The sequence below is a fragment of the Orycteropus afer genome, unplaced genomic scaffold (genome assembly GCF_000298275.1).
Source record: "Orycteropus afer afer isolate SDZICR_OR568_19922 unplaced genomic scaffold, OryAfe1.0 scaffold00227, whole genome shotgun sequence".
Classification (NCBI taxonomy): Eukaryota; Metazoa; Chordata; class Mammalia; order Tubulidentata; family Orycteropodidae; genus Orycteropus; species Orycteropus afer.
The window spans coordinates 2,290,600-2,307,742 of NW_006921814.1; the positions used below are offsets into that span (position 1 = coordinate 2,290,600).

A 17,143-nucleotide genomic window follows, 5' to 3' on the forward strand; every position below is an offset into this window, starting at 1 on the left:
AGTCTAGAGTTTTTGCTTTTAAGTATTATATCAGGCATGACTTGAAAAAAAGTGCCTATTTCCACATTTCACTTTTAGATAGCCTAAAATATAGTGAAATTGATGGGTAAAAAGTCAAGTTATTATGTCTTAACTTGAGAAATTTGAAAGCAAAAGTCTTCTTAAATATTTCAAGACAGGTTAATGGTCTCTAAATTGTTTTTTACTTTTTCAAACCTAAGATCCCATTTGCTTCTTAAACGTAGCTATCACTGTAAAAAGTTATGTTAGGTGGTTTTGAATTCTTGATTGAATTTGACAATGAAGTTCACATTGTCTGGCATTACTTTTAAACTTCATAGTTTACAGTCTGCTGAACATACACCTAATCACTATACAAATAAGTATGTATTGCACTGAATTAAATATTTCAATTTTATTTTAAGATGGTCCAGGAGCTATTGTTTAAAGAAACTCTACTGTGAATTGTAGCATCAATCATCAAACTATTTAAATATACTGTAAAAATCTATTTTATATATTGGTTTTCTTAAACAGGAACACAGACTTGGCATATCTTAGGCCTTAAGTTTATTATGGGAGCTCTGGTGGTGTAGTGCCTAAGGCATTTGACTGCTAACCAGATGGCTGGCTGTTCAAAACCACCAGCCACTACTCAGAAGGGAAATTGGGCAATATACTTCCATAGAGATCCCTCCTCAGAAACCCAAGGAGGGATCGGTATGAGTCAAATCAATGGCAGTCATCCTCACCTAAGTTTATCATGTTAACTGAGAGAAAGTTTTACCAGCCACAGTTATTATTCTAATATAATTGAATCACAAATGTGTTTTGTTTCAGTGAGTCTTGAGGTAGAAGAGAAATGTAAAGAAAACATGATTTATTAAACATTATTATATAATTATTATATATTGATCATTAAAATATAATTTAATTTTTAAAATAACTCTGTAAAATAATGTAGTTTTATCACCATTTTACCTCTTAGGACCCTTGGACTCAGAGAAAATAAGAAAATTGAAGAAATGTACATTAGTTAGTAGCAGAAACTGAGTTCCTATGCAGTTCTTTCACATGTCTAGGCACATATTTCAAATGATGGTATAAACAATAGTGATGAAAAACCAAAGCAGTCTACCTTTAATATGTGGCAATAAGAGTAACTTCATAAACACCAAATCACAAAATCAAGCAGTTTTAGTGATCACAGAAAACTCTGAGATTACCTTGTCATACCTCTTAACTTTACAGAGGCCAACAAAGGAGTTCAGAGCAGTTGAGTGATTTTATTCAACAGCATATGGCAAATTAATGCTAGTATAAATAGTAGATTAGTAATCAATAATTACTAAATGGTAAATCAGTGTCAGGCATGGATGAATTCCAATAAAGCTTTATTTATAAAAATAGACAGGCTGTTTCAACGTAAGTACCAAGGCAATTCAGTGAAGAAAAAGAATATTTTATATTGTTTAGTTTTGTCTTTAGGACAGTTCTTACCTACAAATATACTTGAGGAGGTTGTAATTGACCACTGGTAAACTCTTCACCTGCTTTGCTAGTTCCTTAACACCCTGAATACAAAGAAGAAGATAATAAATGTTATCTTTCTAAGAGATGGCCTTAGAATAAAAGCAACTGGGCAATGGACATAAAATTCTGGTTATTGATTTCATATATTATCAGTGAAAAACCCTGGTCTGAAAAGCAGGCACCACCATAGACAACAGTTTAGAAATACTTTCAAAGATGTACATGAGTTAAGGAGCTCTGGTGCTAACCAGAAGGCTGGTAGTTCAAACACACTAGTCACTCCTCAGAAGGAAGATCAGGCAATCTACTTCCATGGAGATACTGCCTCGGAAACCCAAGGAGGGGTTGCTATGAGTTGGATCCAACTCAAGGGCAGTGAGTTTGGCTTTTTGGTTTTGGTGCCATAACAAAGGCATTCTGGTGGCACAGTGTCTAAGGCATTTGACTGCTAACCAGAAGGTTGGAGGTTCAGACCTACCAGCTACTCTGTAGGAGGAAAATGGGACAATCTACTTCTGTAAAGATTTACTGCCTCAGAAACCCAATGGACGTCACTATGAGTTGGAATCAACTTGATGGCAGTGGGTTTTGAGTGGCATAAATGAGTTCTGGTGACACAGTGGGTAAGGCATTTGGCTGCTCATCAGAAGGTTGGTGGTTCAAACCCACTAGTCACTCTGTGGGAGGAAGATGAGGCAATCTACTTCCATAAAGATTTATAGCCTTGAAAATCTTATAGGAATTGCTATGAGTCAGAACTGACTTGATGGCAGTGGGTCTTTTCTGTTCTTTTTTGGTGGCATAGTGGTTCAGGCACTTGGCTGCTAACTAAAAAGTCAATGCCTCAAGCCCACTAGCTGTTCCTGTAAAAAACAAATGGGATAGTCTGCTTCTATAAAGACTTACAGCCTTTGAAATCCAATGGGGGTTGCTATGTCAGAATTGATCCGATAGCAATGAATGAGTGAGTGGGAGTACAAGAATTTCAAATATTTCCATAAGTACAATCTGTGGAGAAACAGATTTCAATGAAACCCTTTTTATTGTTTTAAAATTTGTTCACAATTGGCTGTGAAGGGAAAGAAAATAGGGCCTTTACAATAAAGTTATTTGAAAAAAAAAACAACTAGTTTTGATGTAGTGAGGGGCCTTCCCATTTTTAGCTGGCCTGGAATAAGTCAGAATCACCTCAACACAAATGGATTAAAACATAGGAATGGTAGCATAGTGGCTAAGTCACTTGCCTGCTAACCAGACGGCTGGCGGTTCAAACCCACCAGCCACTCCTCGGAAGGAAGGTTGGGCAATCCTACTTCCGTAGTGATACTGCCTCGAAAACCCAAGGAGGGGTCGCTATGAGTCGGGGCCGACGGCACATAACAACAACAACAACAATGACAATTCAGTCTCTCAGGGTTGGTGATGCCTGGGATGCATCAATTTGGGTAGGGTGGAGGGTTAGAATGCCTCCACCCTCCCATTTCACAATGGAATTATGTTATTTAATTCTTCTCATTGTAGAACTTCTTCTAAAACATAAATGTCCCAGTAATGCTAAGGGATAATCTAGTCTGATCTGTTCTTCTTTGCTTTAAACTTTAAGGGACTTAACAGTCTCTGTTTCAACTACTCAGTTCTTTAGTTGTAGGGCAAACGTGTTGTTGTTGTTGTTATGTGCCGTTGAGTCGGACCTGACTCATAGCGACCCCTCCTTGGGTTTCCGAGGCAGTATCACTACGGAAGTAGATTGCCCCCTCTTCCTTCCAAGGAGTGGCTGGTGGGTTTGAACCGCCAGCCTTCTGGTTAGCAGTCAAGTGCCTTAGGCACTACGCTACCACGTAGTCATAAGCAATAGGAAACAAATGGCATGAACGTGTTTCAATAAAACTTCATTTACCAAAACAATAGCAGTTTTTGTCAAGGGTGCCAAGACAATTCAATGCGGGGAGGAGGCAGAGGAAGTAGTACCTCCAACAAAAGATACTGCGACAAATGGATATCTATATGCAAATGAATGAAGCTAAACTCTTTCTTACACAAAACATCATACACAAAAATTAACTCAAAATAGATCATTGATCCAAATATAAGAGCTAGAGTTACAAAACTCTTAAAAGAAATACAGGAGTACATTTTGTGTTCATGGGTTATGCAATACCATCTTTGCATTGTGTGTTAACCCCTGCACTAAAGCTAAAATAATTTTGCAGAGGCACACAAGGAAAAGGAAAGTAAGAAACAAGGTATTCATTTTTCCATCGAATGTTAGGTTTGACGTAGCACCATAATTAACCACTTAGGACAGCAAACTAGTGAAGAGAGGTTATTGCATTTATTCAGCCTGCCTTCCTCCTTTTCCACTTTCATGAGAGAAATGATTTAAAATGGGACCTGCATCACGTGCATAAATTATCAGTGTGTGCAATGTCAATATATAGAGTAGTAGAAAACAATCCAAGGATAAGGAAAAGGGTACTTCACAATTTGAGAGTGCAGACAAAACCCCAAAACAAAATATTCATTTGGAAATGAGTACACTGACTTACTGCTTCTTCATCCTTGCTGAGCAGTTTGGCACAAGATAAAAAGTCTTCATATTTCGCATAAGGAATAACTGGTTCTGGAAGTTCCCGAAGATACAGCTTAAGAAGTGATGCCACTGTGTGTACATCTGTGTTGCTGTGGAAAAGGAAATGTGAATATATTCTTTATAGAAAATATTATGCTATTTTATTTTTTTAAATTAAATATATATCCAAGAGTCAAAATCCTATATAAGTTGGCAGTTGAATCTCAAGTCAATCTGTGTTTCAGGGAGCACATACTCATAAAATGCCTGTTAGATGCCACAATGGGCAGGGAAGACCGGGAAGTGCAAGAGCATTTATAATCTTTAGTGTAGTTTGAAAATTGAAGTATTTTTCTTCTTTGTGTATTTAATGTTAGGCAAAAGTATTAACTTTGGATAGAATTGAGAATAAAAGAGACTTTTTATAAAATACAAACTAATTTATAAAAATAGCAAACCTATATAATATGTGTGAGTGTATATGTATGTATTCAATATCAAAATTAATTTTGACATGACTAACTTCATGTCTCAAAATGATGAACTCTTATCCTTGAGCTGACATTAGCAATTTGATTATGGATTTCTGAAACTTACTATCACATGCCCTACCTTTTGAAGCAGAACTCATTTTGAAGGTGATTTATCTAATATTCTAAGAGAATTAGAAATCTTCAGAGTTTTCTAGAAAGAGAAGGGAAATGCTACAAAAATAAGCAATAAAACCTTAGCATATCCTTTGTTTAACTTGCATAATTATTTTTGTACTCTGTAGGATAATTTACAGCTAGATAATTCAAAAATGGTTGCAGCAATACAGAGACACAGAACTTCCAGAGGTGCAAGCTGGATTCAGAAGGGGACGTGGTGCTAGGGATATCATAGCTAATGTCAGGTGGATTTTGGCTCAAGGCAAAGAATACCAGAAAGATGTTTACTTGTGTTTTATTGACTATGAAAAGGTATTCGATTGTGTGGACCATAACAAATTATGGATAACACTGAGAAGAATAGGAATTCCAGAACAATTAATTGTACTCATAAGTAACCTGTACATAGACCAAGAGAGTGTTATTCAAACAGAACAAGGGGACGCTGCATGGTTTAAAATCAGGAAGAGAGTGCATCAGGGTTGTATCCTTTCACCATACTTATTCAATCTATCTGCTGAGCAAATAATCCGAGCCTGGACTATATGAAGAAGAACGTGGCATCAGGATTGATTCAATCAGGATTGAATGAGCATATCTCATTAACAACCTGAGATATGCTGATGGCACAACTTTGCTTGCTGAAAGTGAGGATGACTTAGAGCACTTACTGAAGAAAATTAAAGACTGCAGTCTGCAGTATGGATTACATCTTAATAGAAAGAAAACAAAAATCCTCACAAGTGGACCAATAAGCAGCATTACAATAGATGGAGAATAGATTGAAGTTGTCAAAGACTTCATATGCTTGGTTCTACAATCAATGCCAATGGAAGCAACAATCAAGACATCAGATGACGTATTGCATTGGGCAAATGTGTTGCAAAGGACCTCTTTCAGTGCTGAAGAGCAAAGATTTCTCCTTGAAGACTAAGATGCACCTGATCCAAGCCCTGGTATTTTCAATTGCTTCATATGCTTGTGAGAGCTGGACAACGAATAAGGAAGACCGAAGAAGAATTGATGCTTCTGAGTTGTGGTGTTGGCCAAGAATACTGAAAGTACCGTGGACTGCTAAAAGAACTAACAAGTCTGTCCTGGAGGAAGTGCAGCTGGAGTGTTCCTTGGAAGCAAGAATGGCTGGACTTTGTCTCACCTACTTTGGTCATGTTGTCAGAAGAGACCATTCTCTGGAGAAGGATGTCATGCTTGGTAAATTGAAGGGTCAGGGAAAGAGGGGAAGGCCCTCAACAAGAAGCATTGACACGGTGGGTGCAGCAATGGGCTCAGGTATAGCAGGGATTGTGAGGTTGGCACAGGACTGGGCAGTGTTTCGTTCTGCTGTACATAGGGTCGCTATGAGTCAGAGAAAACACAATGGCAACTAATAACAACAATAGTGATAATTTACTGAAATATTTCTATTTTTTTCTCTGAATTCTCCATCCTTTATTAATCCATGAAGATGGATGACAGTAAACATGGAAGGTCTTCCTCAACCTTTCCCCCTAACCAGAAAAGGAAGGAGGATCTTAAGATGGGAGAGATTGGTAGGGTCAGAGGACTGAAAGGTCCACTGAGTCATAAACAAGGAACAATGGTAGTGAATAAGGTCAGGGGATTTTGTAATTAGCGAGAAGTTATATCCACTCCCAGCCTGGGTTACAGGAGGTGACATGTCCCCAGTGAAGTCCACGTTGGAATATAGACACTGGAATTTCCTGCTTCAGCAACCATTCTCTGCTCCCAAGGTTGGCATGGGAACAGAGTCAACTTCACAATACTACATGGGCTAAGACAATGGGCATCTCAGTTCTCACCTTTGCATTTATAAGTTGTTTTAATTGCATATTTTCTGCACACATATGCTATGTTCAGCACTATACAAAACACAGTGGCTATGACTTTAAAGGGTTAATAAGGGAGGCATTTTTCTAGTCTGCTCAAAGTTTATAACACAGCAGGGCAGTAGGTATTAAGCAGATAATAATATAAGAATATTATTACAAAGTTTGGTGAGTGGTAACAAGAAAAAATATTGTGTGTTACAACAAGAGATTTCTAATCTAGGGGTTAGGAGACCTTCTCTGAAAAAAAAAAAAAAAAAATGACGCCTCAAGGGTGTTCAAGAATTAACTAAGTAAGAGTAGAAGGACAGAAGAAGAAATTTCTGATTAAAGCAAGGGATATAAAAAGAGTGTGAGATGGAGGGAGCTTTGACAAAAGCTAAGAAGCCTAGAGCTCAGAATGGGATATGATGTGGTTTGTGGACTAGACAGCATCATCATGGACCATAAGAGTTTGCCCACTTTTGAATTAGACAGGGGCAAGGGCTGAAGTTTTCCATTTCAACATTAGGAGTCAGTTTGGAACAGCCATTAGCGAAATAGTAGCAGTGATTTGATAGGGCCTATTTTAACTAAATTTTATTTTTTCATGATTAAGTAAATAAACTACTTTCTCTTAAAATTCTAAATTGATAGGCAAATATAGAAGAGGTCATTTCAAAGACTACTAAATAAAATAAAAATCATGTCTACAGCAAATCTTAGAAACTGAGATCAATTTCATTACTTCTTAAGATTATGTTCCTTTTTTTTTTTAAAAAAAAAAGATAGACCTAAAACAGTTACAATGGTAAGAAAAGGAAAACACAATTTTAAAGTCTTCTTTGGCAAACTTTCTACTCATGACACTGGAGAATAATGTTCTATTTCTCTTGTTATGTTGTAGTGCAGCTGGTCTTTAAGTAGTAGTAACGAAACAGCCTGGGGCAGGATAAGTAGTGCAATCAAATGTTCCAATAATCTATTTTCATCTTTGGATTTTATTTTAATTCATCATGATGTCTAAGTTGGGTTAGCTATCTTCAGAATCAATAAAAAGATCCTTAAAATTTTAGACAGATACATAGAAGAATAAAAATAAAATATAAGTATATTTAAAATATATGGAATACATTATGAATAATTTATATGACTATAAATCGAATATATACAAATAATTCATAAAATAAAATCCAATAAATAAACGAGACAATAATGATTAGAAAAGAAATATATTTAAAAAAAATGCTTTAGTGCTTCAAGGATGATCTATTCATTACATCAACACTTTTCAAGCACACTGATTTTAAGGTAACTGGCTTATTTCTTCCTGTATTTTTTGCTTCTATTGAAGGGAAGCATTCGGTGAGCTGCAGCACTGTGGATGTTTGAACACTAGATGGTGCGATTGCAAAGTTAGACTTACCTGGACAGTGCTAAAATTGTGAAAGATAAAAGGCTACAGAATCATTCTTCCTCCACAAGCAATTTTTGTTGCACCAAATCTGCAGTAATGTTCCAAGAATAGAAATATTTGAACTATGGATCAAGGTAAGAGAGATGGAGTGAGATGACTATTTTATTTCTCCTCTGAAGTGACAGGTTACAACATCTTTTGAACATTAAAGTACTTATACACAAAGTTACATAGAAATGATAAAGAAAAAAAGACTTTTTTTTCCCTCCAATTAACAAAGGTTATTCCATTTTTGTTGGGAGGTTTTTTATGGGTCTGTCCAAATGTTCTACCTCAGTCTGTGTTTAGGTAGATAGCATGTTTTAAAAATCTGTCCATTTCTTCTGGGTTTTTAAATTTGTTGGAGTATAGTTCTTTATTAGCACCCTTACATTATCCTTTCTATTTCAGTTGATTCTTTTGTGAGGTTTTCAATTTTTGCTTAAAGACTGAAACTTAAAAAGCAGTGTGATTCTCTTTTCTGGGCTTTATTAAAGCTAAGGTTATTTTCTAGAAATAAAGACTTTTGCACTCTCTTGTTGTTATGTTGTTAGATGCCGTCAAGTCGTCTCTGACTCATAGCAACCCTATGCCCAGCAGAATGAAACACTGCCCGGTCCTGAGCCAGCTCCATGATTCTTGCTATACTTGAGCCCATCGTTGCTGCTACCATGTCAATCCATCTCATTTAGGGCCTTCCCCTCTTTCGTCCACCTTCCACCTTGCCTAGCATGACATCCTTCTCCAGGGAATGGTCCCTTCTGACAACATGATCAAATTAGGTGAGACGAAGTCTGGCCATTCTTGCCTCCAAGGAGCATACTGGCTGTACTTCCTCCAGGACAGACCTGTTAGTTCTTCTAGCAGTCCACAGTACTTCCAGCATTCTATGCCAGCATCACAGCTCAAAAGCTTCAATTTTTCTTTGGTCTTCCTTATTCACTGTCCAGCTCTCACATGCATATAAGGCAATTAAAAATACCATGGCTTGTGTCAGGCACACCTTAGTCCACAAGGAGACATCTTTGCTCTTCAGCACTTGAAAGGGGTCTTTTGCAGCCAACTTGCCCAGTGCTACACGTCATCTTATGTCCTGACTGCTGCTTCCATTGGCGTCGATTGTAGAACCAAGTAATGTGAAGTCTTTGACAATTTCAATCTTTTCTCCATTTATTGTTATGTTGATTGTAGGACTCTCCTAGTATTCTCATTTTGGCTCCTCCTCTCCAAGGATAAAAACAATCATTTGTAGACAAACTACTACATATTTTGCTACTTCTGCTCATCTCCAGGGGATTACAGTCAGTCTGCTCCAATCATCAGTATTCTACTGCAATGGGAAGTCCAGTGTTTCCCTGAGAAAATTATTTGGATATTCACTCTACAAAGTGGTAATCCTCCACATTTAACTCTCCAGCTGGACATCTCTTTCTGAAAATCTGCTTCTTTGTTTTAATTAATATTTGCCTTAAATATGTACAGCCAGTTAAGTAATTGCCAATATTATGTGTTAATTATCTAATATACTTGGTGTAATAGGCCATCTTTAGTTCAGAAAAGTGTATTTCCATTTTCACCAAAGTGAAGTAAGTGACTACAAGTCAATGTACAATGGACAGTAAAAATGCCTAATCTAGTGAGGCTCTGGGCTGCTTACTGAAGGTTGGAGGTTTGTGTCTACCCAGAGGTGCTTCGGAGAAAAGTCCTTGTGATCTAATTCTGAAAAATCAACCATTCAAAACCCTATGGAGCAAAGTTCTACTCTGACACATTTAAGGTTGCCCATGAATCAGAATGGATTCAATGGCAACTGGTTTCTGGTTTTTAATCAAGTTAATGACAACACCACCAACACGCCTACACACACACCCTACTCTTTTCTATGGTCTCACAATAGTCCAATGAGTAGGTCCAATTACTAACCCCTCTTATACTTTAGTAAGAAAGTGTAAAGATATAAAACTCTTTTTTGGCTAATCACTGAGATATGAAGTGCTTTAGAGTCCTCCTCTTATGGTAGAAGTTTAATACTGTTTACAAATAATGCAAAGTCACTATACAGACTTCAGGTCTCTTTTACTCACCTGGTAGTAAAACCTGTTTTCAGAAATTAAGATACATAAGCATGTACATTATAACCAGTGACAGAAAGAAAGAGAGATAAGCCCAGGGATGCTGAGTGAAAGAGCTATCAGGCCAGGAGATGCTCTGTAACATATGTCCCTTAATGGAGCAACATATGGGTTTGGTTTTCAGCTTACATCAAACTTGGATTTTATGTCTTAATGCTGCTTCCTTGGATATAGCGCATTTTTAAGATGTAATTTAAAGAGAATTAATAAGTATTTCTATGACCCACCTATTTTTATATTCTCATAGATCTTCCTTTGGTCATTTTGGGAATGTTCTGTCAATCATTCACTCACTGAATAGCTGCTGAACATTTATGCTGTGCAGTTCCCATGCCAGATGAATTAGAAATGAACAATCTGAACTTTTTCTGACCTCCTTGGGCTTATATCTCTAACCAGTCATTAGCAACATTTTCCCATAACATACCACATTTTTTTTTAACTTCATCACACTTCATACATACATATGCATGTGCATGGAGATAGATAGATTGCTAGGTCTCTGATACATGTGTATCATAAGAATGTTCTTTTACACTTTCTGGAAATTACCCACCTTATTTATATCCTATGTACAACATAGACATCTTACTAATCTGAATAGGGATAAAGGAGTCTGACTACAGTCCCTCCTTGCTCATCTCTCAACCCTACCCCTTCTTCTCCTGATAAATATGCCTACCTGATACCCATTGCCATGGAGTTGATTCTAACCCATGGTGATCCCATAAGAAGAGCAGAACTGCCCCATAGTATTTCCAATGCTGTAATCTTTAATGATACAGACTGAAGTATTTTTTTCTAATGGAGTTCTAAAGTTTGACCTTTTGGTTAGCAAACATAGGCCTAACCACTATACCACCAAGGGTCACTGAGTCAGAATCAACTTGAAGGCAAGGGTTGAAACATATGTACATAAACTGAAAAATCCAAATACCACAGTAATTATAATACTATGCAGAAAAAACCTTGACAGTTTTAAGCCTCAAAATTAGAAATGGTTTGTTTGTTTGTTTGTCCACTCTGGATACTATGCACAGAACACAGTATAATCTCTTGCTTTAGTTGACTAAAATTTCTTTCCAAAGAAGTTACTGAAGATCATGTTATTAAACATAAGTGGCTTGGAATTTAAATAATGCTACTTCCATCAAATTTCTGGGACAATGTATATGAGACTGAAACTTTCAGTAGTACCACCAAGATAAAGATGCCTACCAAATTGTCTTGCTCAAGCAATATGGTGTCTGTTCATTGTGTTCACCAAGAAATAGAAAAGCAAATCCAAAGGCTAGTAAGAAGCTTCAGACTAAACTAAATGTTTACCAGAAAATTCCAGCTCTGGTCAAACTTTTTTTTTTTTTTTTTTTTTAATGTGTCTGTCAAAACTGGTAAACTTCTTGGCAGAAAAACTTGAATCTGGTTAAACTAGCATGACTTATCGTACAGTTACATAAGTGTCATCACTGAATGTTATACAACATTAAAAGACAGTTTCACCTCCGGGCAAAGTCCTGGACCAGATTGTTAGTGCTGGTCTCAATACAATTTCCTGGTTTAAAAGTACAGATGACAGAGAACTACATGATGACTACAAAATCGGCACTTGGTGAGCTTCCTTGTAAAACTGTTAGAGTGCTGGGTAATGAAACTTTAGCAGATGCTGAAACATGCTTTCAGATAATAAGGAATTCTGAAAATATCATCAGATAGACCAATGCAATATAAAAGAAAGTGATTCTCAAACTTGGGAACATACTGTAATCACTTGGAAGTGTTTTAAAAATACTGATGATTGAGTTTTATATATTCTGAAGTAAGTAGTCCAGGCTTCAGCTTAGGCATTGGACACTCAGAAAAGTTCCTGAAGTGATTCTCACGTGCACCAAGGTAGAGAACTGTTATAATGAATATATTTTGAATAGAAAACTTCCAAGGCAAGGAGAAAGTTCCAGAGTATAATGGTCATACATTAATCTGGTCATATATACCATTCGTAAGCATCTACTTGTTACATGATTTCCTCACCAATGTTCTCTGATGGAGTAGATGGTAGGAAGAATGTAAGTGTAAAGATGCTGCTCAGACTTTGTCACATCAATATTTTCTTTCCTACTCTTAGAATTGCTTATGTAGATCTTGGCTGAAAGCAGGTAATACCAGAAAGATGTTTACCTGTGTTATATTGACTATGCAAAGGCATTTAACTGTGTGGATCATAACAAATTCTGGGTAACATTGTGAAGGGTGGGAATTCCTGAACACTTAAATATGCTCATGAGGAATTCTTAAATAGGCTAAGAGGCACTTGTTTGAAGAGAAAAAGGGGATACTGCATGGTTTAAAATAAAAAAAGGTGTGTGTCAGGATTGTATATTTCTCCATACTTATTCAATCTGTATGCTGAGCAAATAGTCTGAGAAGGTGGCTATATGAAGTAGAACATAGCAGAAGACTCAGGAACAACTTATAATATGCAGATGACACAACTTTGCTTGCTAAGAGTGAAGAAGACTTCATGCACATACAGCCTTCAGTATGGATTGTTGTTGTTGTTATGTGCCGTCGAGTCAATCCCAACTCATAGCGACCCCTCCTTGGGTTTCTGAGGCAGTATCACTACGGAAGTAGGATTGCCCAACCTTCCTTCCGAGGAGTGGCTGGTGGGTTTGAACCGCCAGCCCTCTGGTTAGCAGGCAAGTGTCTTAGCCACTATGCTACCAGAGCTCCCTCAGTATGGATTACACCTCAGCATAAAACAAAAATCCTCACAACTAGACTGATAAGCCCCATCATGTTAAATGGAGAAAAGACTGAACTTGTCAAGGATTTCATTTTACTTGGATCCAGAGTCAATAGACAGGGAAACAGAGTCAAGAAATCAGATGATGTATTGCACTGGGCAAATCTCCTACAAAAGACCTCTTTATAGTGTTAAAGTCCAAAGATAGCACTTTGAAGACTAACGTGCCTGACCCAAGCCATGGCATTTTCAGTAGCCTTGGATGCATGTGAAAAGTGGACTGTGAATAAGGGAGACTGCAAAGAATTGATGCATTTGAATTGTGGTTTTGGCAAAGAATGCTGGAAATAACATGAACTTCCAGAAGAACAAACAAATGGTCTTGGAAGAAGTGTAATGAGAAAGTTCCTTAGGGGTGAGGATGATGACTCTTCATCTCTCATACTTTGGTCATGTTATCGGGAGGGACCAATCCCTAGAGAAGGACATCATGCTTGGTATAATGGAGAGTCAGTGAAATTGAGGAAGATCCTCCATGAGATGGACTGACAAGGTGGCTGCAACAGTGGGTTCAGACATGGTTATGATTGTGATGATGGTGGAGGACCAGACAGAGTTTTGCTCCATTGTACATAGGACTACACTAAGTTCGGATCACCTCAATGGCACCTAACAACAATAACAGAGATTGGTTCTTATTTATTTTGAGTAGTATCTTATACATCCATTCCCTTTTCAACAGTCTCACTAACATTGCTGAAGGTCATGTTCATATCAGTCACTTCTATTAATACAATGGTTTATTAGATGGTGTTTCAAGTACAAACTTGTCCTCCCATATACAATGTCCTGAACACACCTGTGTAAATGATAATCATAACTAACAAATGAATATAAATAACAAATAAAATACCCTGTAGCATAGCTTTTTAACAATACTTTTGAATGTTGTTGTTGTTGTTGTTATGTGCCGTCGAGTCGGCCCCGACTCATAGCGACCCCTCCTTGGGTTTCCGAGGCAGTATCATTACGGAAGTAGGATTGCCCAACCTTCCTTCCGAGGAGTGGCTGGTGGGTTTGAACCGCCAGCCTTCTGGTTAGCAGTCAAGTGCTTTAGCCACTATGCTACCAGAGCTCCCATATGTTTAAGCATATGTAAACTTGCATCCCATAGAAACATGCACACTTATTTTACAGTCCAGTCCTCAGGGTTGTCGTCATTCAGTTAGTTTACGTTAGTATATTTGAGGGTATCAGTTCACTTTAAAAAGAGTCCTATTTTTAATTTCTCCCAGTAAACTAAAATTTTAGACTAAAGAACAAAAATAAACTGACTTTATCCATTATAGTACCAGGGTACTTTCATGGGAGAGGAAAGACTAGCAGGTTTGAAGCATTTGTAAGACTTGATGCAGAATATTCAGAAAATTTTCTTTAGAGTAATATTAATCGAGTATAACTCTATTTTAAAAATGCTAATTAGTATATACATATGCACTTAATTTTACACCCATAGACAAAACAACTAATGGAAGTCTTAAGTACTGTCAGTTACAGAATTAATCAATATGGCTTGAAAAATGAGCCAATACGTCCCTCCAAGTCTAATGATTTTGGGCCCAAGATTCAATATCACATACAAATTTTAGTAAGTAGTAACATTAAAATACACATGACATATTCTTGTACTGTGAATTGTATTAATATTTTCCAAACTCCTAGGAACCAAGTTACAAACAAACAAACAATATATGGTTTTTTTTCCCCACAAAACTTAAATCTGAAATAATTGAAGCTACAAATACTTTCTTATTGAACATAGATACTATTCATATTTAGAAAAAATGATAAGGTAAGGAATAATTTGAAAGTAACCAATGATAGATAAACAGATAATGATAATCTGTTTGCAAACCACAAAGATTATGTTTAGTTCTCAAAAACACACATATATACATATGAATACATATTTTTTTCTTTCATTCCTTACAGAATGAGGAAAATCAATTAAAGCTTTCCTAAAATGATGTCTTAGAATGTACATGTTGTACTATTTTTTCACCTCCCTGAGTGCCAGTAGATCCTCATTGCATTTAGTTAAAATTGTTTAAGGAGAAAGCTGAAGCCTTTGAAGTCCCACATAGCATCTATAATTGACAAAAGGCCAAGTTGCTACTTTGCTCAGGATTTTTAATAAACATAAGCATAGTGAATCTAAATTGAGAATCAGGATAGAAAAATATCCAACATTAACTCCTTTTTCTTACTGCTCTATGGAACACAGCTTACTAAATTCACAAAGTTTAAAAAATATGCTGAGAAATGCATGAGTTAATAAAATCATTTAAATGGTTGGTAGGAATGACCCATCTTCAGATGGATATAAAGAAGCAAATTGCAGTAAGAGATAAAATAATAAAACTAATTTATTGAAATTTCTTAATTATCCTTAAATTGCAACCTAGAAGTCAATGAATTCTGTGATTATAGTTTAAGAGAGATAGGTTGAAACACTTCTTGCTCACTTCATATTTCCCTCAAGAGTAGCATAACAATAAAGACAACTAGAAGAAATAATATACCATCCCTAAGTACACAATAATTACATAGTTATATAATTAACTATGTAAATGTTGAGCTTTTATTTCTTGCTTCATTAGGGTATGTTCTTTTTCCTAACAATCGACTGCATATACAGACACTGAGGTGTTCCTTTACGGAGAGTTTACATGTCTCTACCAGTTCTCAAGTTTTTTTTTTTTTCCCCCCACTAGTAAATATACATACCTGAGACTTCATCACACAGCCCTTTCCTGCTCAATTGTACCCAGGGTTTGAAGTGCTATAGAGTGTAATTTCAGGCTCACACAGTTTTCATAATCTTGGCAAACAGTTAAAGTACTTGAATTACCAAATATAGACAAGTTATAATCACATTTAGTTACTTTATGATTTTATATTATCTGCCTACATGTTCTTCCCCTCATTAATCACTGAGGCTGGAGCTTCAGGAGAAATAAAAGAAGAAAAATGATCACAATACCATCAACTATTTATCTTTTTCTGAGAGATTTCTGATTGTGCAACCAAGGATTTCCTGGAAAAATCTTATTGATGCTCTGATGCTGAGGAAGTATATTCATGTTTTAAAAATTCTACAACCAGCATATAAAATTCATACACATATTTTAATATTTCTTTTTAAAATAAAAAGGTATAATCAAATATTGGAAATAATTCCTTCAGCTATCAAAGACTAACTAAATAGCAATACTGCATGGTTTAAAATCAAGAAGGGAGTGCATCAGTCTTGTGTCCTTTCACCATATTTATTCAATCTGTATGCTGAACAAATAATCCAAGAAGCTGGACTATATGAAGAGGAATGTGGCATTAGGATTAGGGGAAGACTCATTAACAATTTATGTTATGCAGACGACACAACTTTGCTTGCTGAAAGTGAGGATGACTTCAAACACTTACTGATGAAAATTGAAGACTACAGTTCGCAGTATGATTTACATCTCAATATAAAGAAAACAAAAATCCTTACAACATGACCAATAAGCAGCATCATGATAAATAGAGAAAAGTTTTAAGTTGTCAAAGACTTCATATTACGTGGTTCTACAATCAACACCAATGGAAGCAGCAGTCAAGATAGCAGATGTCATACAGCGTTGGGTAAATCTGCTGAAAAGGACCTCTTGCAAGTGCTGAAGAGCAAAGGTGTTTCCTTGAAGACTAAGGTGTGCTTGGCACAAGCCATGATATTTTCAACTGTCTCTTATGCATGTGAGAACTCGACAATGAAAAAGGAAGACCGAAGAAGAGTCAATGCTTTTGAGTTGTGTTGGTGAAGAATGCTGAAAGTACCATGGACTGCTAAAAGAACTAACAAATCCGTCCTGGAAGAAGTGCAACCAGAATGCTCCTTGGAAGTGAGAATGGCCAAACTTCATCTCACCTACTTTGATCATGTTGTAAGAAGGGACCAATGCCTGGAGAAAGATATCATGCTTGGCAAAGTGGAGGGACAACGAAAAAGGGGAAGACCCTCAATAAGATGGGTTGACACAGTGGCTATAATGATGGGCTCAGGTATAGCAAGGATCATGGGGCTGGCACAGAACTGGGCCGTGTTTTGTTCTGCTGTACATGAGATTGCTATGAGTTGGAGATGACTCGAAGGTACTTAACAACAACACAACAAATAGCAACCAAAGTTTCTTTT

At 36.7% G+C, this 17,143-nt stretch overlaps 1 protein-coding gene across 1 annotated transcript in view; it reads right to left on the reverse strand.

Moving 5' to 3' along the window:
* Positions 1-17,143, reverse strand: part of ARHGAP24 (Rho GTPase activating protein 24) — a 704,555-nt gene that overhangs the window by 27,492 nt on the left and 659,920 nt on the right. Inside the window, exons 5-6 of the mRNA XM_007948828.2 lie at positions 4,080-4,212; positions 1,501-1,574 (exon numbers count right to left, since the gene is read on the reverse strand). Of these exons, the coding sequence (XP_007947019.1) occupies positions 1,501-1,574; positions 4,080-4,212 (207 nt within the window). The remainder of the gene's footprint in view (positions 1-1,500; positions 1,575-4,079; positions 4,213-17,143) is intronic.